A 25,325-nucleotide genomic window follows, 5' to 3' on the forward strand; every position below is an offset into this window, starting at 1 on the left:
TCGAAAACACAGTCTTTCAACTTTCCTATCAACTCTTTGCGGTGGATCTTGTCTTCTTTTGTCCTCTACTATACCACGATTTGTCTGTTTTTCCTTTCGTCTTCTTTTACTCTTCGTATCAACCACATTTAAGATTTCCGATCTGCTCTCCTTTAATTCACTAGTTTCTCCCTTTGATAGCCTCGCCACACATGCCAAAGAAGGTTCCACGCATCTTGCGATATCTAGCACCTCATCTAGATTGGGTTCATCCCTAAACCACAGCTCTTCACAAATTTTATTGGACTTGCAGTGAGTCATAAACTGATCTCGAATGTGCTCATCAAATGATTCTTGAAACTTGCACGATAAAGCCAAATGCTGTAAAGCAGTCACATATTCCTCCACCGATTCTCCTTGAGCCTGCACCTGGGTGCAGAAGTTGTACCGTTCCAATATCGTACTTGTCTTTGGGTTGAAATGCATGTCCAACTTAAGCAATGCCACTTCAAACTCATTCAAAACGTCACCACCACCATCTCCAGATGGCGGAGGAAGTGTTTCGTAAATCCTTTGCCCCTCGTATCCCAAAGAAAATGTAGTAGCAGTGCCAGCTTTCTCTCATTAGAATACGAAGTGCCACCCGCTGCCTTGAGATAATGCATAAAGCTCTTGCGCCAATGAGCCCACAAAATCTTTGCTGAACCTGGAATGGGCATGACTATGGGAGAACCGGCTATACCAGGTAAGGCCGCCATGACACTCTATATGTCTTTCACCAATTGCTGAGGAGAAAGTTCCTCAAATCCTTGCTTGGATTCCCCACAAAAAAAAAAATAAAATAAAAATAAAAAATACATACATGAACAATGCTCCACTACTTTGAAATGACAGCTAGGGGAAGCTGGTGGTTTCTGCTTGACTGGATATGAGCGTTTCAACAAGATATAGTGAACTGCTGAGTCCGCGGTATCAGGCTGCATCTGACTTTACAAGGAGGTCACTGCTCACAATCTTGCCTGAAACTCTTTGGGAAATGCTCCTCTTGGATGTCAGACCCTGCAGTTTGCAGTAATTCACCAAGACTGACTGTCTGCGCTCCGGAATATTCAACCCTTCAATCCCTTTTGAGATTGATTTCTCTAGCAGGTAGATTCTGAACGTTCCACCCGACACTCTGCCTTCACAAGCTGCATCACTGTTCCTTCGTGTGTCTCGTCCCGAAAATGCCACTGGTTTCATTGACAGTTTCACATGTGGCGTGTGCTTCGTTGCCCTGGCCCTCCCTCCGTTATTTGTTTCTTGCTCAATAACCTAGTCCAATGCACCATGTGCACAGAGTCTCCAGTCCGAAAGGGGAGCAAGCACGTGTGGATTTTCAGGTGAGCATCTATGAAGCGTTATACGGTAAAGGGCCCGGGACTCGCTCGGCGGCGAACGCAGTTCTTACACCAACCGCGGCTGCTCACAGATGCTCGGACAGCTCTGCGGGGTAATGCCGAGCTCCGAGTGGCTAGGGACACTTACTTGAGGCTGAAGGGGCAATCGGGAACAGGTCTCCCACGATGGCCGCTACTACGCTCGGACGGAGCGGAGCGGCATTAATTATGTTGCTGCTGGGGGTCTTCACTCATCATCCCATCCTCGTCGGCATTGCTGCAAAGATGGTCGGCACTTCCAGTCATCTTATAACAGGTACTTTATTGAGCTACAAGTTATAAAGACCCACAGCGCAGGCAGAGATCCGTAGACAACAGAAGACAACTTCAACTGACAACATTAGAATGTCATAGGTAAACAAAAAAATGGTCTGACCTCACTAGAACTTTGGTCAGTGGATAATTCCATGTAGCCTTAACCATATCTCAGACAAGCAACATTCCCCTGACAAAGCACATTACAACAATATGTTATTGTTATAAAGTTTGCAAAATTGTAAATATGTATTATACATAAAAGTAGATTATGTTCAAAAGCCAAGGGGAGGATTCTCTGACTCATAAAGCCACATCATCATGGCGACACCGTTTTCTCCTCCAATCAAGGGAGAGGGGAAATTCTAGCTTATAGCTAGCCTAGGGGCGCGCTTAGGATAACCCAGCATACACACCCCTTTACCATATGCATAAATTGAGAAAGCTGAGGACTTAGAGAGACACACAGATCCACCCACTACCCTGATCCTGGCGAAGCACCTCGAAGGAGATCCATTAATATTCCTTGCTCCAGACTCCAGAAACTTGGCAAAGCAGAAAGGCCCACTCTATAGCTGAACCATTCTCAGCTAGGCCTTGAACTTCTAGAACCAGAATCCCACAAACTTAAAGGGGAAACCAAAGAAGCTGCCGGGCTGTGCTGTAACTGCTTTCCTGCTAAATAAGTATCCTCAGAACCGAGAAGGGCAGATTAAACCCAATCCTGTGCCGTGCTGTGCGGATCCTGTCCAGTCCTGTCGTGTGGTGACCAGAGCGCCTTGCTGATTGCAGACCCTGTCCAGTCCGGTGTGCCCAGCAGAATTCCTGTCCAGAAATCTTGACCGACTAGAATTCCTGACGGTTCTGTTCAAACATATATAGTGAGTATCCATAGTATAGGACTGTCACTAGCCTATGTACCGTCCATAGCAATCCCTATCCCAATACATCCTCTCTTCTATCCAGAACTGTATTGTTAGAAATATTTTGAATTGCCTGAACAGTTTATCTTATCCCTACTACCTTCCTTCTGTAATAGTATTGTTAAACATATCTTTGCGCTGATATATTTAATCTGAAGAAGGCAAGCGCCTCGGCAGGCAAAAACTTGATCCAGAGGCGTCCTGGTCAAGTGGCTGTGCTTCCGTGTAGTATTTGCTTCTCCATAGCCCCCCCCCCCCTAGTGTAAAGAAATCCTGTTTGTCTTTTAAAAGCGCATCCCTGTTCTCTCATTTTGGTGCAGATTTGTTTTTAAAGATGACCTCCACGAAAACGTCCATAACTTCTTCAAATTTTATGCTAGAAACAAAATGTAAACGTGTGCTTGTAGCTAACAGCCACAGCTTTCCATAGAACCAATTACCGCGCATGGAAAAGTTGCCACAAATTTTAGTTTCAGCAAAATATTACGCATTTTACACATTCTGGTGTAAAATAGGTTTTCATTGCACCGGACCTAAAATTTCAGTTTGCACATTGCTTATTGGTGTCAAATCATTGCTAGTGTTTGTCTGCAACCATATAAAGTGGCTTCCATTAGAATTTAAACAATTTCAGTGATTTAAACCATATTTAGTGTTTTACCCAATCCATTCTCAGCCAACTTTAAAAACCAGTTTGACAGTTTGCCAATCAGTTCGGTTTCTCTCTTGTGTTTTCTGGGGGGAAAATTGGGATTGACATTTGCTTGAATTCTGCATTTCTGAAACCTGTTCTCTCTCCTCCTATCTCTCTACATTGCATATTGGGGGGTTGAGGGGTGTACAGGGGGAAAGAGTAACCACATTGCTATTTGATTTGAACATAAACCCACAAAAGTATTATTGCTGTGCTGCATTGTTTTTGCTCATTATTACTCGTTGTGATTAAAGAGTTTGCTTAGTGTGACATCACCCCATTGGTGATTATTGTATAGCCATTCAACATAGTGTGATTATATTGTGAATATATAAATAAATATTTTAACTTTACAAACCAGCCTGATTCCTGGTTCCTGGTTCATTGTGACCAGGGGGTGGAGGGTGGGGGGTATTGTTCCAAGAGAGGGGTGTGAAATAAGTGGTACATCGTTCAGAATAAAAGAACTTTTAGACACAAATAAATAAATAAGGATTTCAGTTGTGCATTACACGCTAGGCGTTGACTTAGTTGAAGTGCTGGATTGAAATCACTTACAATTAATACAATTATAATTATTAATTAAAAAAATATATTTCATCACATACATTTATGCTAAAATATCTGTGTTGGATGGAAATCCAGAAATTCACATTTCGGCATGTTGCTTCGATCACAATGAGGAATAGTGTAGGATTCAGAATTTCAAAAGTGCCCAGAGCATACAGTGCCCAACGTTTCTTGTTCAGAAATGTGATAAATCTATCAAAACAAAAAAGGAGCTCAGGAACTGAAGACTGTAGAAAATCAGAACGCCTCTTCCAAATTGATGGGAATTGAGCTTGGATATTTTCTGGAGGTGATTGAGCCTTCTCCATAAGGAAACCTGTACCAGAGGCAGCCCTGCTTTCCAGGAGGCAGAAGGAGCAGAAGGAGCCTGTTGACTGGGAATGCCTGAGGGTCTCTGCTGGTGCTATACAGGGAGTATGAAATTGCCACAAAGTAATTGGACATAGGCTCTCTAAAAACAATTCCCTGCTAAGTCCCGGAGATGGATGGATTGGTAGGGGACTTCCACTAGGGGGGGAGCTCTTTCCAAATCGAATGCTTCACCATTTAAAGTGGGAACTTTGCTTTCTCGCTGTAATCAAAACCAAGATAGATTTGATTTACATGGGAAAAGTTAACATTTCTGTGCAGATAAAAGTGAACCTCATTGTGAATCCAAAGCCAACCAAATGAAACCTTGCATATTTTTACAGGTGCAGTCTGACACTGGATTTGTGGAAGGGCCACATGTCTGCATTCGGACCTGTGAAAACCATAGAAATTTAAAAAGATAGATCAGAGATGAAAGGGAGTTCAGATGTGTCACTTCCCTTGAAATGCCAAAGCACATTACATTAACTCTGCACATCACACAATGGGGTGGGGGGGAGGACATTGCCCCATGGACTACACTCCTAAATTTATAGCAGCATCTCTAAAAACAAGCCTGTGGACCCCATTGCAACCTACCATAGTTTGCATTTTATTTCCATGCATATGCTAGAATACCACAGCACCACATCCACAAAGGGGACTGGGTCCAATTCAAATTAGTTTTTGCATTAATGTTATTTTTCTATGCAATAATTATTTGTTATGTGTACTTCCTACTGGTAGAAAAAAGAATAAAATGTTTTAATTTGCTAAATGGGAGGACGGGAGGCTAGATCTGTGGCAACACGTGGGTCTTGGAAGCAAGACCACGAATCCCGGATCCGTGCTTGGGCAAAAAGGAAAACTAGCACGTTATAAATAGCCTACCCTTCCACAATGAAACGAGCACCTAGATACCTACGCGTTATGTGCGCTGTAAATAAATGCAAAAATAAATAAAATAAATAAATGAAGAGAGTTTTAATAAACTGGTCAATAGGCGGCAATGCTGTCACAGAATTAAGTGCTCTCCCTTGAGGTGGCATTATATTAAGGATTCAAAATGTATGCAATATAATCGTTTGATCTACTAAGTGACTGCGTGTGTGCACAATTTATTAGTAAAAATCACACGGGCAGGCAAATTTTGGTTTCTGTAAACCAGTTGCAAATATGTCGATACGTCATTGTGGTCACTTCCCCAGCATAAAGTTAGGCAACCACCTTTCAATTGATTTCATTTAAGTAAAACAACATTTTGATTCCAAATACAACCAGTTTCTTGTCTCAGAATAGTGGGGTAGGATTGTATATCAAGGGGCATTCAATTAGGGTTGCACTTTAGCAATACCTATATTGTAATCGACAAACAATCTGAAAATGCATTAACCCTTCAATTCCATCATCATCCAAGACAGGAGAGATCAAGACTCCTCAGAATGTGTGATATGCCCCAAAAGTGCAGTCTTTCAGACGGTAACTCCTCCTAAGATTCGACATTTATTTTACATTTTTGTGAGACTCGCAGGATTTGAAAAGCAAGGGAACCTTGAGACGAATGCAGTCCAATGGACAGGAATAACTTATTCTCTGCAAGGTTTGTTTTTGGCGAAGCAGGGGTCTGAAAGGATGGTTTTCTAAACTTGAAGTGTAAAACTTTCTCTCTACAGAATGAGCATTTGTCCGTATAAGGATTCTTTGAGTAGGCACATTCCTCACGAGACTAAGGAGCCCAATCTCCCCCCTTTGAAGCCTCTACTTCCCATTTTGCTATTGGGTGGAATTTATGCTTTGTGATGTGAGGGGATATTCCAAAGGCAGCTCAGTGGTCACCCTGAACGTACATCCTGCATCACACCTCAGCTGCTGGAAAATACTTATCCACCACCTTTGCATCCAACATAATTGCACCACCATGCAAGGTGTTGGCTTTTTACCCTAAAACTATTTGTCACTCTGCTGAGGGCCTGTACCATACACATACTTTGGATATTTGCCAGACTGCTTAATCCTAACAAGACAACTCACTGACACCATTTAATTTTTAGCTCTTAAGGAACATGAAATACAGTATGGAATGGATACAACAATTTCTTTTTAAAAGTATACATTTTGGTCAACTTAATTTGATTGAGCAAACCAAATATATATATATATATATATATATATACACACACACACACACACACTTTTGTGTGTGTATGGGGTAGAGTAGTAAAGAAGTGCAGAGGTTGAGGCGAAGGGGATGGGGTAGCCCATAACAAACAAAACAAAAAGGTGCTCAGATTTACAACAAAAATGTAGACTTTTAAAAAGATAATGTACAATTTAGAACCATGGAAAACCAACATCTAAAGCACAACTGGCCCAACAACGCCAACCTTGGGAGTCTGCTCTTGGAGGAGGGAAAAGCAATATTTTGTTTAACTCAGTATATTGGTTTTCTTCATCTATTTTTGTTTTTTGTAATAAGCGTTGATAGTTTGTTATTACAGAGATTGGCCTATTGGTTATGAAACTGTGGTTTATCTGTGAGTTATAGGATCCATTCTGCATTGATGTCACAGGTGAGCTCCCTGGTACCCTGCTCCATACAGCCAACGCCTCGTTACCCAAGACAGTCTTTATAGGAGAGGTGGCTCACACTTCTAAAGCAATCACCAGTGACGGGTTACGACAATATAAGCTCCACTGGGCGTTTACAATTCTTAGATTACACTGAGGTTAGCTGGGCCATTTCTGGAAATAATCCAAGGTGCTGTTGCCCAATTCCACACACCCATAGTTCATCCAAAGCAATTAACAAAAGCACTATGTACGACACGGAAATGATCAGCAACACGAAGAAATGGCTACAATAGAACGTTGACTTTTGCTTTTCAACATATCATCCCATGTCTTTACACTGAAAACACAGCCTTTTTTTCTTACCAGAGTGACATGCAAGTTCAACACTCTCCCAAGCTGGTCAACAAAATAGACGCTGTCTTGGTACCAGGGGTCGCAGTGAAGATAATTGTACATTCCAAAAGCACGCATGTGGTCCAGGGTATATTGATCATCGCGAAGCTTAACTTCTGCTACGGCTGTAATAAATAAATTGATGAGACATTAATCTTCACACTGAGCAGCCATTGCTTTCCAAGCTTTTTGCAATTATTATAGAGGCCCAGAATATCAGGTTCAAAAACAAGATGCTTGGGCCATTACAAGAGCAGGAGACCGGACTCTAGCTCATCACACATGCCAATCCACATATTGCTGCTCATCAATCTAGGCTAGTTACGGACAAAGTAATCAAGAGAGCGAGTACGGTCTTTAACACCACAGGTGATGCAATTTGTAGGTTTCATCAAACTTTCGGTATTTATATCCCTACTCCTTTGTCAATAATAGAACTAAAATTAGACCCCAAACGCAAAATAATTTAACAGCAAATAAATGCACAAGGGCACTAAAATAAACTAGGTTTACTTTAGATGCTGCCCAAGACCCTCTAAGTAAGCTGTAATGATATGTGAGGACGGGACAAATTGATCAGAATATATTGGGAACAGGCCAATCTTTAATACAATATTGTGGTAATTTGTGCTATCGCCCTGGCCTGACCTCACAAAAAAAAAGTATACATGCAAAAATAACATTGGTAAATGTTACAAAATTTCCTCTTGCTAGAATTAAATACAATTCTATGATTAGAATGCTTTGTTGTCCTTCATTGTTTGTTTCATCAGAGCAAAACTGTCAAAATCAAATCTATGAAGCTATAAAAACTACAGTCCATGACACATTGTCCAATGTTGTAGAAATCCAACTCACAGCAGCGGCTCGTATACTCCTAGACCAGAATTCCCCTATTCATCTAGAGCTGTTACGCTCCCCTGGTATCCACGGGGATGCCACCCAGCCCTGGTTGGATGATTGGCACTCTCGAACCCTCTCCCGGTCCCTTGGTAAGGCCTCTGGTTAAAGATGGGTCTTAATATTGTAAAAGGTGGATTCTCCGTCCTGCTCCTCGTGGCAGGAGTGCGTAGATGTGGGGGGCAAGCAGCGACTAAGTTACTTCACTGGTGCAAGCCCCCCTGTGGGAATCCAGGCCTGCTGATACTCCGTAGGTTTGCTGCTTTACAGTCTTTATATGCAGTTCTTATGTTCCCCTTAGTTCTAATAATAATGTCTTGCTTCTTTCCTTTTAGATATGGAAAGGTATTTTGGTGTTGTCATGCAGTTTGAAGTTGAGCATGGGCGGGTAGGCGAAAGCACGGTGTGTGCGATGTGGTCTGGTGAGTAATGCACGATGTGCGGCGCTGTTTTGCCTTTTATATTGCTAACCTGTGTCTTTTCTCTCCTTGCAGGTTGCGATGTTCCTCGCCGAGCGCTGTAATGTTCCAGCAATGATACTGACCAGGAGATGACTACCCAGGTAAGAATTGTGTGGCTTTCTTCATTCGGGAGTAAACGCTTACTAATGATGTCTTTCTTTCTCCTCTTTCCAGGTTATGGTACTCCAGGATGCATGCGGTGCCAGATGATGGAGTTCGTACCTTCAGGTGAGTGGAACTGAAATCAGCGATGGATAGAAGACAGGATACTGTTCCAGGTAAGTTTCGTAGTGTTCTTTCTCTCTCTGCAGGTCCTTGGTTTCAGGTAAGCTGGCATCACAGAACTGGACGCGGTGAGCGTTACGCTGCCCACCGGAGAATAACGCAAAGCATGGTCTGCTGTTTGGGTGTGGTTTAAATAGTTTCAAGTAAAGTAGTCCAGGTAAAATTGTCCCAGGCCTTCAACACCCAAAGGACTAGACCGCATAGCTCAGTTCCTTGTAACTGAGCTATGTTTGAACACCCCCCCCCCCCCCAAGTTAAATAGTCCCAAGTCAATAGTCCCATTCTAATGTTGGTCTTCACGATGGTTATGAGCCTGGCGCCAAAGGCGCCAAGACTGACTCCAAGAGAGTCTTGGATGAGGTTTTAAGGCCTTTGACCTGGCCCGAACTGGAAGGCTGATTTGCCAGTGAGGGCCAGGGGCCAGGGTCATGACAAGAGCAGATGGATGCCTTCCACAGCACAAGGGGAGGAGAGTTTCTTGCACAGAAAAAACCTAAAAGCTTTGTATTAATGCGCTCCTCTGCATCTATATGCCTCTTTGGCCCCCCTCAGATGTTCCCCCCTCAGTCTTTACCAATGTATAGTCAGAGATTTAAAGGAAAGCACATTAATGACTTGAAAAGTAGCTACTGGGTGTGCCAACGACAGGATGGGAAGGTACCTTGGACTAGGAGTTCAGAGTCCCACGGTGTAGAACGTGTACCGAATCTTACATAAAAGATAAGAAACAGTTTGTGTTAAAACGTAATGGCCAGTCAATTAGTGCCTCCTCCCTCTCATCAGTGCTCTCAAATGTTTGAGGGCAAGGATAGAAGTGTTTAGTGGATTACGGTTTTATTAAATTTCAAGATGACCTGCAGTCCACAATGAATGGGATTGCAACCTTACGGGTAAAAACAGTACTGTCTACATAGTCAGTCCCTTGGTGTTCAGAAGAATGTAATTCACAGCGTCAATCTTTTAAGGAATTTATAGCGGGTATGTTGTCTTTATTCAGACAGTATTTCTAAAGCGAAATAGTATTACAAGGATTTGATTATTAAAGCTTCAGCTAACCAACATATGGCACTCTTTGCACTGTTGAAAGTGATGAAGAATTCGCTTTTGTATAATCAACTCTGAGGCAGATGCCAAAATTCTACCCTGTTTTTATTTAATAAGTGCAGACATTTGTAAAGAAATCCAAAGGGTCAACCAATTTTCCCGTTTCATCTTGTAAACTAAGTGCTATTAGGAATTCTTTCATTATACCACATGTTGATAAACTTATGTCAAATACTAAATCCACTTATTTTGCTGATGATTCATGTCATTCATCAAAAGTTAAAGAGAATGTTTAATGTTCCTCTGTTTAATTGATCAGCTTGCACATCTGCAACTCTGCTCCGGTTATTTTCCCGATTCTCTTACAATAGATCATGTTTCTCCACTTCTAGATGTTGAATGTCTATAGGCCAGTTACCTCTCTGCCATTCCTGTGCACGTTTCTTTCAACGACTAGTCACTGATCAATTAAATGATTGGACAATTGACACAAAAATGTTAGCTCCATTCCAGTCAGGATTTTGAATTAGTTGCAGCAAGGAAAAAGCCACATTACACATCCTTGATGATGTATATAGAATTTTGGGTGATGTTGGTTCATGTTCATTAGTACTGCTCGACTTATTGTCGGCCTTGAGATTTTATCCCAACAAATGGGTATCAATAGACTGGTCCTTGAGGGTTCCATTCAGCTCGCTCGGACCCCTTTCCACTACCTTATGCGGTTACTCAAGAGGCAATCCTTTTGCTACTGTTTTTCAATTTGTATATGGAGCCATTGATTAATTTGACGTTGACCATGAAATTAAATCAATATGCTGATGATACGCAGCTAGATCTCAGAATGTCTTCTGATAGAGATATGATGTGACTTGAGTGCTCAGTAGACATTGAAGCATGGATAGCCGCTAATTTCTAGCGACCGAACTGGACTAAAACACAGTTTGTTATTTTCGCATTGTAGACTTATTTTTAAGCTCCGTTGTTGGTGCTAACATTGCTTGAGCTCCTGTTAATATTTCCCCTGCTGTGAAATTGTTGGGGTTCACTTTGGACTCTGGCTTACCTTAAATACCACATACTAATGTAGTAATCCAATCTGAAAATGTCCACCTTTTTGACCTGAGATCCATGGAATCTTTCCTATAAAATGTGCACTTTCGGTTGTTGGCACAATCTTTGGTTTTATCTCGGATCGATTTTGGCAATTATTTTAGCAGACATTCCCCAAACTCCCTTGGCCCCATTAAACTGATCTTGAATCTGACCTCCGCCGAACTTAACAGTGCCGAAAGGTTTGACCAGATCACTCCCATTTTAAAGTCGCTGCATTGATTACCATTAGATGTGTGGATGGCTTTCAAAATGGTATGCATTATGTATAAAGCATTTCCAGACACCTTTTTACTTGGATGAATTTAAGATCTCGGGTGGGAGGGGTTCTGTTTTGTGTCTTTGCAGACATGATTCTTTCAATTTAGAAGTCCTGAAATTTTTAACAGGTATTTCCATGAAAAGCTCTTGAACAGGTTTCACTGTTTCCTATTAGGAGGCCCTGCCACCTAATATACGCAAGTGTTAATCAGTGAGAGGGAGACGATAATCAGGGCGGAAGCAACTCACCATTCAACTTGGTAGTCACCGCCTTTCCCAGGTTGTTGCAGTGGCGAAAGTCTTATTTCTGCAATTTGCTGCGGGCAATAAGGGGGAACAAAAACGAATGTTCCAACGCTGTAATTACTTATCCTCGTGATACCTTGAGCCAGCAGCCTGATGTAAAAAGCAAAACAAAAACAAATGACCTCTGTCCGTCAGCTTTGTGCAGTTCGGAATTGCAAAAAGACTCATCCAGACAACAGTCTCTGCTACAGAATGCTGTCTCTGACGAGCTTAGAGGCAAAAGTTCCAATTAATCACCGTACATTCGTTAGGCAGCCTTCCCAACGGAACTCCTTTCCGAAAACCACGCTGGTTTTCCTGGCTTCTGGTCACACATATGGCTTCCCTCGGTGGCCAGGGCTCTGGGTCCTAATAAGCCCACTGGAATCCTGCAACATCTTCGGTCGGCTCTCCACAGTTCTCGCTCCGTCCCTGGAGGGAGAAAGAACAACACACCCCTCTGAGTTTACGCATCCGGTTTTGTGCCTTCTCTCCCCCCCTCCTCCCTAATCTCCAGGTGTATTCACTTCTTCCCCTCTCCTCCCAATCAGCCCCTCCCTTTTCCATGCTTCGTCTCTTGGCGTTTCTTCTGCTTTAACCCCGCCACCCTGTTCCTCCTTTTCCCCAACCTGCCATCGCTGTTTTCTCACTTTGAACGTCCTCCGTTCCCGAGGGTAAGGAAAGTGTTTACCACTGGGGTTTTTTCCTGTCCGCGATTTAGTGGTTTTTAGGTTTCTGCTGGTTTTGCGGGTTTCATAAAGCATTCTGGGAAATGTAGTTCGCATAATTCCACATGTTACCTGGCAGCTCCTCGATACTCCTGAAAAACTGGCATTGTGTCTGCTCTCATGGCAGCCTGCAACATCTTATTCCCGGTTCTTGATACCATCTCTGGATACCAACCAGTGTAGGCAAGCATGATCAGTGAAGATAGTGAATCGTCTTCCCAGCAGATAATATCTTTATGATTCCACTGCCCATTTGATGGCTAATCATTCCCTCTCCAAGGTTGAATATGGGAGTTCACGAGGAAGTAGTTTCTTGCTGATAAAGGCGACTGGACACAGTTCATTTTCTGTTCCTTGGGATAGTATGTCCCCCAAGCCACAACCTGAAGCATCCGCTTGGCGATAGAAATGCTTGGAGAAATCCGGGCAATGTAGAACAGGTTGTTTCATAATCATGTTGACCAGCGAATGAAAGGCTTTTGTCACTTCATCTTTAATTGCTAGTGGTTTGTCGGTTTTCAGGGCCTCCGTCATAGGTGCTGCTATGGTAGAAAAACGTGGAATGAACCTCTGGTAATATCCAACAAACCCCAAGAAAGCGCGAATACCCTTCCGAGTGGTTGGTAATTGGATTTGTTGTGTGGCTTGTACCTTATCCAGCAGAGGGGTTATGACTCCACCCCCAACCAAGTAACCCACTTACTTGGTGGTTTCTGCTGCTAATTTGTTTTTTTTTAGGGTTAATATGTAGACCAGCTTTTCCCCAATGCCATGACCACTTCTTTAAGATGGGATAGATGTTCCTCTCAGGATGAGCTAAAAATGAATGTCATCCAAGTAGGCTGCTGCATAATTGTCATGGGGTCTTAGTACCAGGTCCATCAGGGCTTGGAAGGTGGCTAGTGCCCCATGAAAGCCAGCCAAATGGTAGCACCGTGAATTGGAATAGTCCTTGAGGGGTGGCAAAGGCTGTTTTTTCTTGGTCTTTCAGATGTAAGAGTATTTGCCGATGCACCTTTTTGAGGTCCAGGTTTCTTGGGTATGATTTCTCTAATAATTTGTTTATTCTGGGCAAGGGATAAGCCTCCTAGTGTGATATTGCATTCAACTGCCTAAAATACATGCAAAATCTAGTTGTTCTATCTGGTTTTGGCACTAGTACTACTGGTGAGCACCAAGCACTTTTGGAACGTATGATGGTTCCCAGTTTCAGAATTTCATTTATTTCTTTATTTATGTCTTCCCGTTTGGCCTCGGGTATCCGATAGGGTCTGAGGCGTACAATTTTGCCTGGTTCAGTCTTGATGTGGTGTTCTACCAGGTTGGTACGGGCGGGAAGTCCTGAGACGACTCTTGATACAGGTTCCAGAAGTCTGAACAACTCCGTTTTTTGGGTGTCACTCAGTTGCTCGCCTACCATCACATCCTACAAACCGCTGGGAATACTGGACACAGTCTGTTCGGTTACTGATAGTTCTGATAGCACATTACATAATACCAGGGTTGGTTTATAGTGATAATGTCTAAAGAAAAATGTCGAAGTGCAAAAATGTCGGAAAAAAAAAGTCAATTAATATGACCAATAACCCGAACTAAATAAACAGGACGAGTATCGTTTACTGGGGGGGGGGTAAGTTCCCCCCCAACCCCTCCTCACCTGACGCCCTGAGCCACCTCCCTCCCACCCCCCACCTCTGATCACCAACTCATCCCTCATACTCGAAAGATGTGGTTAAGAAATGGTTAAACCACGAGTAAAGAACCTTGGTTTGGTACCAAGAAACCAGTAACTGCTGTGGAAAACCATCATTACCTGACAGAACATCACCTGAGGACATACTGCAGGAAATCGATTGGATCTGATTGAGACCCAAAACAGGTAAGACAAAGGAACATGTAACTAAATATAAATATATCGTATAACACACAGTAGAATAAAAACACAAATAATAAAGTTAATTTTCTCGTTTATTTTACGATAGAAAATGGAAAACAAAGTGGAATTCATAACCACGCAAAAAAGAGGCAAGCAGTTAGTTTTGAATAGATACGTATTCCATAAAGAACGCCAAAATAAAGAACGCCTTTACTGGCGATGCACAGAATATACGAAAACGAATTGCAACGCAAGAGCGATAACAGTGGGCTCAGATGTACAAGGTAAACATGAACACAATCATATGCCAGATCAAACTAATATCAGCATCAGAAAAACATTAACCAAACTGAAAAGAAAAGCCATTGAAAGTCAAGGGGAAGCTAGTGGATCTGTGATTAAAGATGTTTGTGGCAAATTACCAACCCATATTACGGCTCAATTACCGGCTGAGAAATTAATGCAGCGCACAATAAACCGCACTACACAGCTAAAAGAAAATCTGCCACCGGCACCAATGTTTTATAAGGATATAAAAATCCCAGATATTTTCAAACTAACTGAAAAAGGCGAACATTATTACCACGCCACAATGGAGGTAAACAGTGAAAAAAATCTTAGTATTTTCTACTGCAACGAACTTTGAACATCTGGCTCGTAGTAAAAAATGGCAAAGTGACGCTACATTTAAGGTGTGCCCGCAACCTTTTTATCAATTCTACACAGTACATGGAACAATAAACGAAAAAATAATACCACTTGTATATATTTTAATGCCTAAGAAAACTGGGGAAACATACAGAATCGTGTATAGTAAAATTAAAGACACTGCACCAGAATCAAACCCAGAAACAATAATCATGGACTATGAATCATCACAAATTAAGGGATTTTCTTCGATTTACAAAGGGACAAGGGTTCAGGGATGTTTTTTTCATATCACGCAGAGTGTTTGGCGAAAGATACAGAAATTGGGATTAGGAACAAAGTATACGGAGGACAGTTGCTATCAATTTAACATAAAAAAAACTGTTTGCATTGGCATTTGTAGAGGAAAATAATGTTGTTAATTTTTATGAACATTTAATAGAGACAGAATACTATAAAAATCATGAAGAGGACAACACTGATTTGCTGGACTTCTTCGAAAACACATGGATAGGGCAGTTAACTCGCAGTGCAACCAGGCGCAGGCCAAAATACCCAATACAATTATGGAATTGTTACCAGACAACATTGGAAAATACACCACGAACCAACAACACACTAGAAGGCTGGCATAGCCACTTAAATAAAAATGTTAACATACACAATCCAAATTTATGGCACTTTTTGCGAAATTTGAAAAAGGAAGAACAGCACCAAGAATTTCGGTTGTCACAAACACTTTCATTGGCTAACCAAGAGCCGAAACGCAAACAATACAGAGATTACGACAGTAAACTAGTAAACCTGGTACAAAATTTTAACGTGGACAATAAGGAAAATTACTTAAATTCTGTGGCTTTCAACTTAAAATGTTAATAATATGATTCGTAGTCATCTGGAATCCGATGTAGAATAAGTGAGGAAAATCCAGAAAAACCAACCAGGAAATCCATAAAACCACATCGGCACCGGCAACCAAACAAAATTCCAAATCCAGTGAGAAAGAAAAAAATGAGCAATCCAAGTAAAAAAAAACAAATCCGACTTTGAAGCTGCAATCCTTGTGAATGTTCCGATAAAAAAAGCCAAAAAAATAATAATATTCCGGGAAGAAAAATGATTTTGATCCAAGCGAAAACCCGAAACCAAAAAAAAAATGGAAATCCAATACATCGAAAGGACCCGGTTAATCCAGTGAAAAAAAAAAGTTTCATCCAAAAAGAAAACCAAGAAAAATCCCAAAAAATCCATGAACGGAGCAACGGAGAGGCGACCGCGGGAGAAACGTTTGCTAAATGAACTTTAAAAATGGCGGTCACGTATACGTAGCAGGACGTAACATGCGTAATAACCAATTACAAACTTTATATTTTGTTAAATACATATTTAAAGACCAATAGCACCATCCACTGTACGTTAAATATATTGCAAGTTGGAATGTATTAAGTTATCTAAACATATATATTTATATATTTAAATGTTACATGAAAAAATGACATTCTCTGTTACAAAAACACATGTTAAATGAAAAAATAATAAATGTTAAATGAAAAATGTTACATACATGTTAAATGAAATACAAAATAAAAAAATATATGTTAATTTCGAATAAATATAGAAAAAATTCGACATTATTGCTTTTCGACATTATTGTTTTCGAAAAAACAATTTCGACATTTTGACTTTCTACATTATTGCATTCTACATTATGACTGACCACCACCAGGGTTGTGTTTTCCCTCCACAATTTAAGGAGGTTTACATGGTAGTTTTTTTGCTTTACTTGTCTATCGGGCTGTTCAACTTCATAGTTCACAGGTCCTAAGATTTTTGTAACCTGATAGGGCCCTTTCCATTGGGCTAACATTTTATTGGTACTGGTTGGTAATAATACCAGTACTTGATCACCTCCTTTAAAGGTCCGTCGTCTAGCCCATTTATCATAATATTTTTCTTGCCGTGCTTGTGCTCGTCCCACCTTTTCTTGGGCAAAATCACGTAGACGTCCCAAATGTTCTTGCAAGTCGTTTACATACTCTGATAAGGTCTCCTCCTCTTGGGTCTCCCAGGTTTTCTTTAACACATTCAAAATGGATTCTGGCTGCCTTCCAAATAATAATTCAAAAGGGGAAACCCCTGTAGACGATTGAGGCGTATCACAGAGTACCATTAATACCCAGGGTAGGATGCGGTCCCATCCCAACCCCGTGGGAGTGGTAGCCCTTCTTAGCATCTGTTTTATGGTCTGATTGCATCTTCCACGAGTCCATCTGTTTGAGGGTGGTACACAGAGGTTTTAAGAGGTTTTATTCCTAATGTTTTGCATACTTCTTTCATCACAACCAACATGAAATTACTACCTTGATCTGTCACTATTTATTGCTGTATCCCCACTCTGACGAAGTATGGAAGAAGGACGTCACAAAGCCTGGCAGAGGTACCTCACAACGGAACCGCTTTGGGGTACCTGGTGGCATAGTCCACTACTACCAATAGAAACTTGTATCCTCTGATGTTGGGCTCCAGGGGCCCTACAATGTCCATTCCTATTCGCTGAAAGCGCTCTGTGATGATGGGCATTCTATGCAGTGGGGCTCTGGGTGGATTATGGCTACTGATCTTTTGGCACGTTGCACATTCCTGACAATATTTAGCCACTTCAGAATTTCTATTGGCCAGGGATATATGCCGGAGGAGTCTTTTCAGGGTCATATTTTCCGCCAAATGACCCCCCGTGTTTGTAGTCATGTGCGAGTTGTACCAAATTCTTGCGGTACCAACAATTGTTCTATCTCTGTGTTGTTCCCTCCTCTGGTCACCGTGTAGAATAGACTGTGCTTCTGGCAAAAATAGGGTGTGGAGCCGGTTTTAGGGGTTGAGTCCTGTGCCTTCTCCCTAGCCCTTTCAAGGGATTCATGGTTTTCTGTTTCGGTGTGGAATGAGGGGATATGATCCTCGACTCTCCAGTCTATCAGAGCTATGTCTTGTGGTTCCGCCCTCCATTCTGACTTAATTTTTCTTCTCTGTGCCTTGGATAAATGCTCCCTGAGAGGATACTCCTCCAGTTCTGTTCCGTAATAGGGAGCTTTTAGCCATTTTCTCGAAAGTTGGTAAGTCAGTACCTATCTGGACTAGGGCTGGTAGGGAGGGTATCACGGCTGCCTTTATTTGGTACCCCGTCCCCTTTAATACCCAGAAAAATGTTCCTGGATGGATACTCTGACGTACCCATGCACACATTTCACAGTGATTCTGCTCACCTAGTTGTTTTCTTGGTCGCTCTCCCACAGCTGGATTGCTGTCTGGCGACTTCCGCTGTCCATCATGGCCTGGGTGGGATGTCCATCTACCGTTACCTCAATCACATAAGGCAGTGGTTTCATTCTGAACTCCTGAGACTGCATGGTCCCAATCTAAATGGATTACGCCTTTGGTTTTCGAGAGCAGAACCCGGCTATATGACCCCATTCCCCACACTCGAAGCATTGCGGACCCGGGTTTCTTGGGTTGCCATCCTAGGTTCTGTTTGAGGTCTGTTCTCCGCCGGGTTTGGCCTGTATGGTCCATGGCATAAGATAGTTGGCTCTCCGCTTTGCTTTACTTGAGGTATCATGAAGGACCTAGGTGCACCGGCTTTATGGTAGGCAGAGGCTACGTCTATGGCCTCCGGTAGAGTGAGGTGATGGTGCTGCCTGACCCACCTCTGAATGGGGCTGGGCAAAGCCTCCACAATTTGTTCCAACATGATTTTGTCTTTGATCTGCCCAAATGTAGCGATGCTGGGCTGCAACAATTTTTCCGCAAGGTCCTGAATCCTGTAAAACAGTTGTCTCTTGACTTTCTCCAGGTTTGAGCCTGGTTTCCCGGTATTTCCATACCCAGTCTTTCCAATAAAGTTTTCTTCAAATCATCGTATGGGGTATCCCCACTTGGGTTTGCTGCTTGATAGGCTCCCTGCATTAGTAAAGGGGATAAAAAGAAAGCCCATCTTTGAAGCCATTGTGCAGCTCGGGCTATACGCTCAAAGTTGATTAAAAAAAACCTTGGGTCTTCCCCCGTCTGGTATTTCTGTAGGACGGTGGTTGGCACAGCAGGTTGTGTTCTGGTGGTGGCTACAACTCCCGCCAGGATTCTAAGGGCCTCTCTCCCTTGATCCTGGGCGGCGCTCTGCACTTAGTTTGTTGCAGTGCTTGCCTGTCTGCTTCGGCTTGGTGTCCTTGAACCTGGATTAATTGCTGCCCCTCAACCAAGGTCTTTTTCATGGCCTCCATTGTGTGGTTTTATGGTTGGCGTTACCGAATCCCACTGTTGCCACCATTGTTAATCAGTGGGAGGAGACGATAATCAGGGTGGAAGCAACTGACCTTTATTTAAGCAAACATCATCGGTATGGTTCTCAAACAACAAAAAGAAATACACCATTCAACTTGGTAGTCACTGCCTTTCCCGGGTTGTTGTAGTGGCGAAAGTCTTATTTCTGCACTTTGCGCCGGGCAATAAGGAAAAAATAAAAAACAAATGTTCCAATGCGGTCATCACTTATCCTCATGATACCTTGAGCCAGCAGCCTGAAGTAAAAAAACAAATCACCTTTGTCCGTCAGCGTTGTGCAGTTCTGAATTGCAAAAAGAGTCATCCAGTCAACAGTCTCTCCTGCAGAATGGCGTCTCTGCTGTGTTTAGAGGCAAAGGTTCCAATTAATCACCGTACGTTCGTTAGGCAGCCTTCCCAACAGAACTCTTCCGCTCCTCATGTAGTTTTCTCATTTCCGAAAACCACACCACTTTTCCTGGCTTCTGGTTGCACATATGGCTTCCCTCAGTGGCCGGGGATCTGTGTCCTAATAGGCCCACTGGAATCCTGCAAAATCTTTGGTCCACTAGCCACAGTTCTTGCTCCGTCCCTGGAGGGAGAAACAACAACACACCCCTCCGGGTTCACGCGTCCGGTTGTGTGCCTTCATTCCCCACCTCCTCCCTCATCTCCAGGTGTATTCACTTCTTCCCCTCTGCTCCCAATCAGCCTCTCCCTTTTCCCAACTTTGTTTCTTGGCGTTTCTTCTGCTTTAACCCCACCGCCCTGTTCCTCCTTTTCCTCAACCTGCCATCCCCGTTTTCTCGCTCGGACCGTCCTCGGTTCCAGAGGGTAAGGAAAGTGTTTACCACTGGTGTTTTTTCCTGTCCAAGATTTTGGGGCTTTTAGGTTTCTGCTGGTTTGGCGGGTTTCATTAAGCATTCTGCGAAAAGTACTTCCCTTAATTCCACACGTTACCTGGCATCTCCCCGATACTCCTGAAAAACTGGCATTGTGTCTGCTCTCATGGCAGCCTGCACCCACCTTATTCCAGATTCTTGATACCGTCTCTCTCTCTCGTCCATAATGCCTGGTTTATCCATTATGGTTTATATTTAGAGACTTGGGATGACTGCTATTATTATAGTGCACTACCGGGCTCGGGTCCCGAGACAACGGAGGACCCATCTCACAGTAAGACATCTGATTATTTGATATTTAGAAAAGTATTTATTTATTGAGCATTAGTTAGGCGTCTATACAACAAAATAGTGTTTCCAGGCGCCACAAGGCAAAGTGGGGAGGGAATCATTGTCCTGCAAGGTTTGTAACATTCGGACGTGCAAGTGCAGTGAAGAGAAGAGATGTGCACGAGAAGGGGTGGGAGTGAATGTGCTTGAGAGAGCTTTGGAGGCAAATGCCAAGGGGTGCCAGCGGGGGTTTGGGGGTGGCCGCTGGCTAAGTGCAAGGCAGAGGAATCCATGGGTGGGGCACATCCGCCTATTTCGGGGCCCACAGATGGGGGCAGTGCTAGGAGGGTTTGGGGGGGGGGTGGTGCTGTTGTCAATTGGGCAGGGACCTGGTAACCTATGGGATGCATGAAGGTCCAGGCCACCGGTGTCAGTGGGATTATTAGCAGGGGAGGGAAAGAGGTAGAGAAAAGCAGAATTTTGAGACATTTCTGTAATTTAAGGAGGGGCAGCGAGGCTGCTCCAAAGAGAGGCACCAACCAAAGAGAGAGACACCCCCCCCACCCTCAGTCTTTGGTTGGATAAGCGTTTGACAAGCAGAGAGTTGGAGTTAGAGGTGCAAAGCGCTCTGGCAGGGATGTATTTAGGGAGCGAAAGTTGGAGGTAACATTGTCCCATGCCCCAGAAAGCCTTGTGGATGATGCAGAGGGTCTTGAATTTGATCCTTGTTGTCACTGGGAGCCAGTGGAGAGATCTTAAGGCTGAAGGGATACAGGCCCTGGGCTTGAGACCACAGACCAGTCTAGCAGACCTATTACGGATTAGCTGAAGTGGGCGAATGGAGGAAGGAGGAACATTAGGGAAGAGGTTGTTGCAGTAGTCCATCCTAGAGAGGACCAGAGCTCTGGAAACATTGAGCTTCTGGAAAAAGGTGAGAAATGGGAGAATGCCTCTGAGAAGGTGAAGATAGAAATGGGCTTCTTTGCAAGGTCCAGTGTGTGACGGGAAGAGGAGATAGAGGAATTGAAGATGACCCCGAGGTTTTTGGCCTCATGGGATGGTGAAGGAAGTGGGCGCAAGGAGGACGGCAAGAGGGTAGGAGGGAAAACATTGTTCAGGTGTCCAAATAAGAAGGATCTCCGTCTTGCTGGCATTAAAACAGAGGTCATTAGCCACACACCATGCCTGGATGGCGGTCAGATAATTGGGGATGAGAGGAGGAGGAGGAGGTAGTAGAGGGAAGTTTGAAGGAGAGTTGTGTGTCGTCAGCATAACACTGGAAATGAGGAGAGAAGGTGGAGATAAGGTGAGCAAGAGGGTCAAGAGAGATATTGAAGAGCCTAGTTATGGAACTCTGAGTAGTACAAGATGAAACCTTTTGCCATTAAGTTACATTTGACAGGTGGACACTTCCCCCTTAACCCAGAAGGCCCGCCTTAAAGGAGGTACCGCCACGGAAGGGACATCATGTGAGTCACTCCGAAATCCTGCCCTACTGAAGTCCTATCCCCGAAGTGACATCATGGGTGGCACCCGGAAAGTCTACCCTACCGGAAGTCCTATCCTGGATGTGACATCATGTGGGGTACCCAGAAGTCCCAATCTGTATGCTGTGGGTAAGTGCCATTATAATTCTGACCTGGTAGTAATCTGTGTGAAGCCCTGTTTGTGTACCCCTTGCACCGGTTTATGGGGTGAGAATATAATGTGGAAATTATGTACATGTTGTTACTGATCTCCACAGGTATGCCCCAACACCTGAAGTGTGTCACAGGGTTTACAAGGCACGGGGGAGATGATGCAGGCATTCACCTGTGACGTTTGGCAGAGATGTGAAGTAGGTAGTGCACTTTTGACCCTGACAGGTGTCATGGAGCGCTGAGGCACTGTCGAGATGATGTAAGCACAGTGCCTCCCTTAGGTGGGTGGAGTAAAGGCTGTACATATACAGAAGGAGCACTGAAGAGAGGTATACATCGCTCCTGAAGACTTGGCTATCCTGTTGTCTGTGACGTTATGGCAGGGCTGAAGGTCAAACTCTACAGCCGTTAAATAGATCTCCAAAAGCTTCCAACGGCTGGTGGCTGCAGTGCGTTAAAGAGCCTGGTTAGTATTGAGCTGTGTTAGGTTGTGCGTTTCCTTGTAATAGGAAGTGTGATATAAAGCCCAATATATAAACCCAGGTTCTATAAAAGTTGTATGAATAAATAATAAATAATAATTAAAAACACACATTTTATAATGTGGCAAAAGGTTTGCAAGTTTGTGAGCCTGTCCTGTGAATCCCCATGTATGTGTTCTTTCAGAAGGCCAGGTTGTGTGGTCCTAGGGGCGTAGTTGGGGTAGCTTTTGCGGAGAACTTGCGTGCAGCGTCTGAAGAAAGGCAAAGTCCTGCGACAGCTGTGTGAACCACTACCAGCTTTTATTTATACCAGCGCAAGCTGTGGCAGGAGCCTGCTGTGAAACACAGGTATGATGTAATGCTGTACAAGGGTGTGTTGAAATGTGTTCAAGCTATTGCAGGATTGGAAAGAATTCAGTGTCGGAATTTTGCTGTTTGGTTTAGTGACAGAAGGAAACCGGAACCGTTGTTTGAAAGCTGGGCATAGGAACACACCCAGTACCTGGGATATATGTGTTATACCAATGTTGCAGAATACCTTGTGATATAAATGTAGACAGGTGTTGTGTCACCGGAAAGCCATGGTTAGAAATCTGACACGCAGTCAGCTGGAACACCCTGAGCCGAGAAAAAAAAATGCCACGTCTTCCAGAACAAGTATTAAGTGTTAAGGACGCTCACAGAAAGAATAAAAAGTGAAAGTAGAGATCTAGTTAAAATAATGCTTATTTTATATATTTAACATTTTATAGCTAAATGCTGCACCCAGCTTTTAGGATTGTGTACACTACTCAACAGGTCATATGAGAGGTATATATTCTTTTTGTTCTTGTTTATGTATTTAAAATAGGTGTAGTAAGATTATGTATTTGAAAGAAAAAACAAATGTTAATAACGACTGCTTTGTTAGAAGCATATAACGCGGCTGGGTTCTTAGGAGATATATATATATACATACATACATACATACATACATACATACATACATACATACATATGTAGCGGCCCAGTAGTTATGGTTAAGTTGCTAAACCCATAGGAAGAGCACTTTTTGGGCGGCTTATAACTTTGCTCCCCGACAACAAATGCTCACCAAACTTTGCAAACTATGGAAAACTTTGACACTTTAGTGTCCTATCAGCGTTCTTTTTGGGTGCTGCAGGCTACACCAATAGGACATCTGGTATAAATAGCCCCGCCCTTGTGGCGTCCCTTCAGATTTTAACCTACAAATAAGAGGAAACTGAACCAAGGTTTGCCTGCAGGGGCGGGCACATGTGAATCCATGAACGATACCAAAGCTGGAGAAATGGAGTTACAGGTAACAAACTTCTCCCTTCTCCAGCATTGGATCTTTCATGGATTCACATGCTGTAAATAGATTATATAGCAGTATGACAATTTGGAGGTGCATGACAGGCAAACCACGCCCCATGCCCTAAGACATGACAATTAACCCAACAAATGACATGTACGCACAGACATCATACCAAAAACAGTAAGGCAAAAAACAGAACCCCCCCCTAAAGCTGCGGGGCCTACCTTACTGAAACGGGCATTGGAGGACTGCCTGTCCCACCTGCACATCTTCCACATGTTGCTGCCTCAGACAGTAGTGCCTGATGAAGGTATGTAGCACCGCCCAGGAAGCCGCCTGGTAAATGTGCACAAGCGGTATACCAGACCATAGCGCTGCTGACGACGATGTGGACCATGTAGAATGGGCCTTAGGAGTGCCCCTCAAAGGCTTGCCAGCTTTTGCGTGACAAAATGAAATGGTTGAGGAGACCCAACAGGAAAGTCCTTGCTTGGAAATAGATAGCCCTTTGTTGGATGGACCAAATGCCACAAACAGCTGTTTTGACCACCGGAAACCCTGCATACGATTGAGATAAAACTTCAATGCCCTCTTGACGTCCAGAAAATGCAGGGCTTTTTCTGCCGGCGTGGTCGCATTGGCAAAGAATGAGGGTAAGTCAATGGAACCCAGTCTGTAAAATGCTGACGGCACTTTCGGGATAAAGTGCGGATTAGTAGCTAGTAGAACCTTGTCCCTCATAAATCTCAGATACGGCAGATAGTGCCTGCAATTCTGACACTCTTCTGACTGACGTGATCACAACTAGAAACACAACTTTCCACGAGAGGAACTTCAAGGAAGCCGTCGACATGGGTTCAAACGGTGGTTTCATCAGAGCAGAGAGAACAACATTGAGGCTCCACACCGGTGCAAACATCTTCTCTAGGGGAAATTTTCGAAACAGTCCTTTCAGAAAATGTTTAACCAACCGATCACTAAATAGGGGGGAGTAGCATGGCACTGTCTTGTGAACCTGGAAATCACTGCCAAATGCACCTTGATCGATGATAACGCCAGGCACCCTTGCGCGAGCTGTAACAAGTACGGGAGAATCTGGGCTGGAGAGACGTCCAATGGCTGCCCTCACACCAGGCACATGACCTTGCCCATGTTTTATCATATGATACATTGGTAGAAGGGGCCAATGCCGCCTCCAGGATCCAACGACACTCCTGTGAGATACCTACATGACTGAACTCTGCGTGGTCAGGAGCCACTCAGCCAGGCTGAGAGATGCCGGATCGTGATGTCATATTCTGCCTTCGTCCTGCAACAGGATATCCCTGTCCGCTCCTAGACGAAACGGCTCTTCCACAGCCAGATGATGGAGAGCTGAGAACCACGTCTGCCTGGGCCAGAATGGGGCTAACAATATCACTCTGCACTGGTACTTGCGCACCCACTGGATTGTTCTCTGAATCAGTGGAAACGCATACGTGAGGAGGCCAGTAAACGAGAACGCATCCCTCATTGACTCTGGATGAGCCATTCTGCGGGCAAACCCCAGACACTGCTTGGTTTCTTGCGTGGTGAACCAGTCCAGAGGGGGAGACCCCCCCATTTTCGGAAGATTTTTGCAACCTGCTC

General features: G+C 43.5%; 1 protein-coding gene across 3 annotated transcripts in view; it reads right to left on the minus strand.

Annotated features, from left to right (window-relative positions):
• NUDCD1 (NudC domain containing 1) overlaps positions 1 to 25,325 on the minus strand; it is a 1,249,938-nt gene that overhangs the window by 1,005,626 nt on the left and 218,987 nt on the right. For all 3 annotated transcript variants that reach the window (XM_069621511.1, XM_069621512.1, XM_069621510.1), the window contains exon 2: positions 7,143 to 7,297. In XM_069621511.1, the coding sequence (XP_069477612.1) occupies positions 7,143 to 7,250 (108 nt within the window). In that variant the 5' untranslated portion in view covers positions 7,251 to 7,297. The remainder of the gene's footprint in view (positions 1 to 7,142; positions 7,298 to 25,325) is intronic.

Source organism: Ambystoma mexicanum, chromosome 5q (genome assembly GCF_040938575.1).
Source record: "Ambystoma mexicanum isolate Mex_15411 chromosome 5q, UKY_AmexF1_1, whole genome shotgun sequence".
Classification (NCBI taxonomy): domain Eukaryota; kingdom Metazoa; phylum Chordata; class Amphibia; order Caudata; family Ambystomatidae; genus Ambystoma; species Ambystoma mexicanum.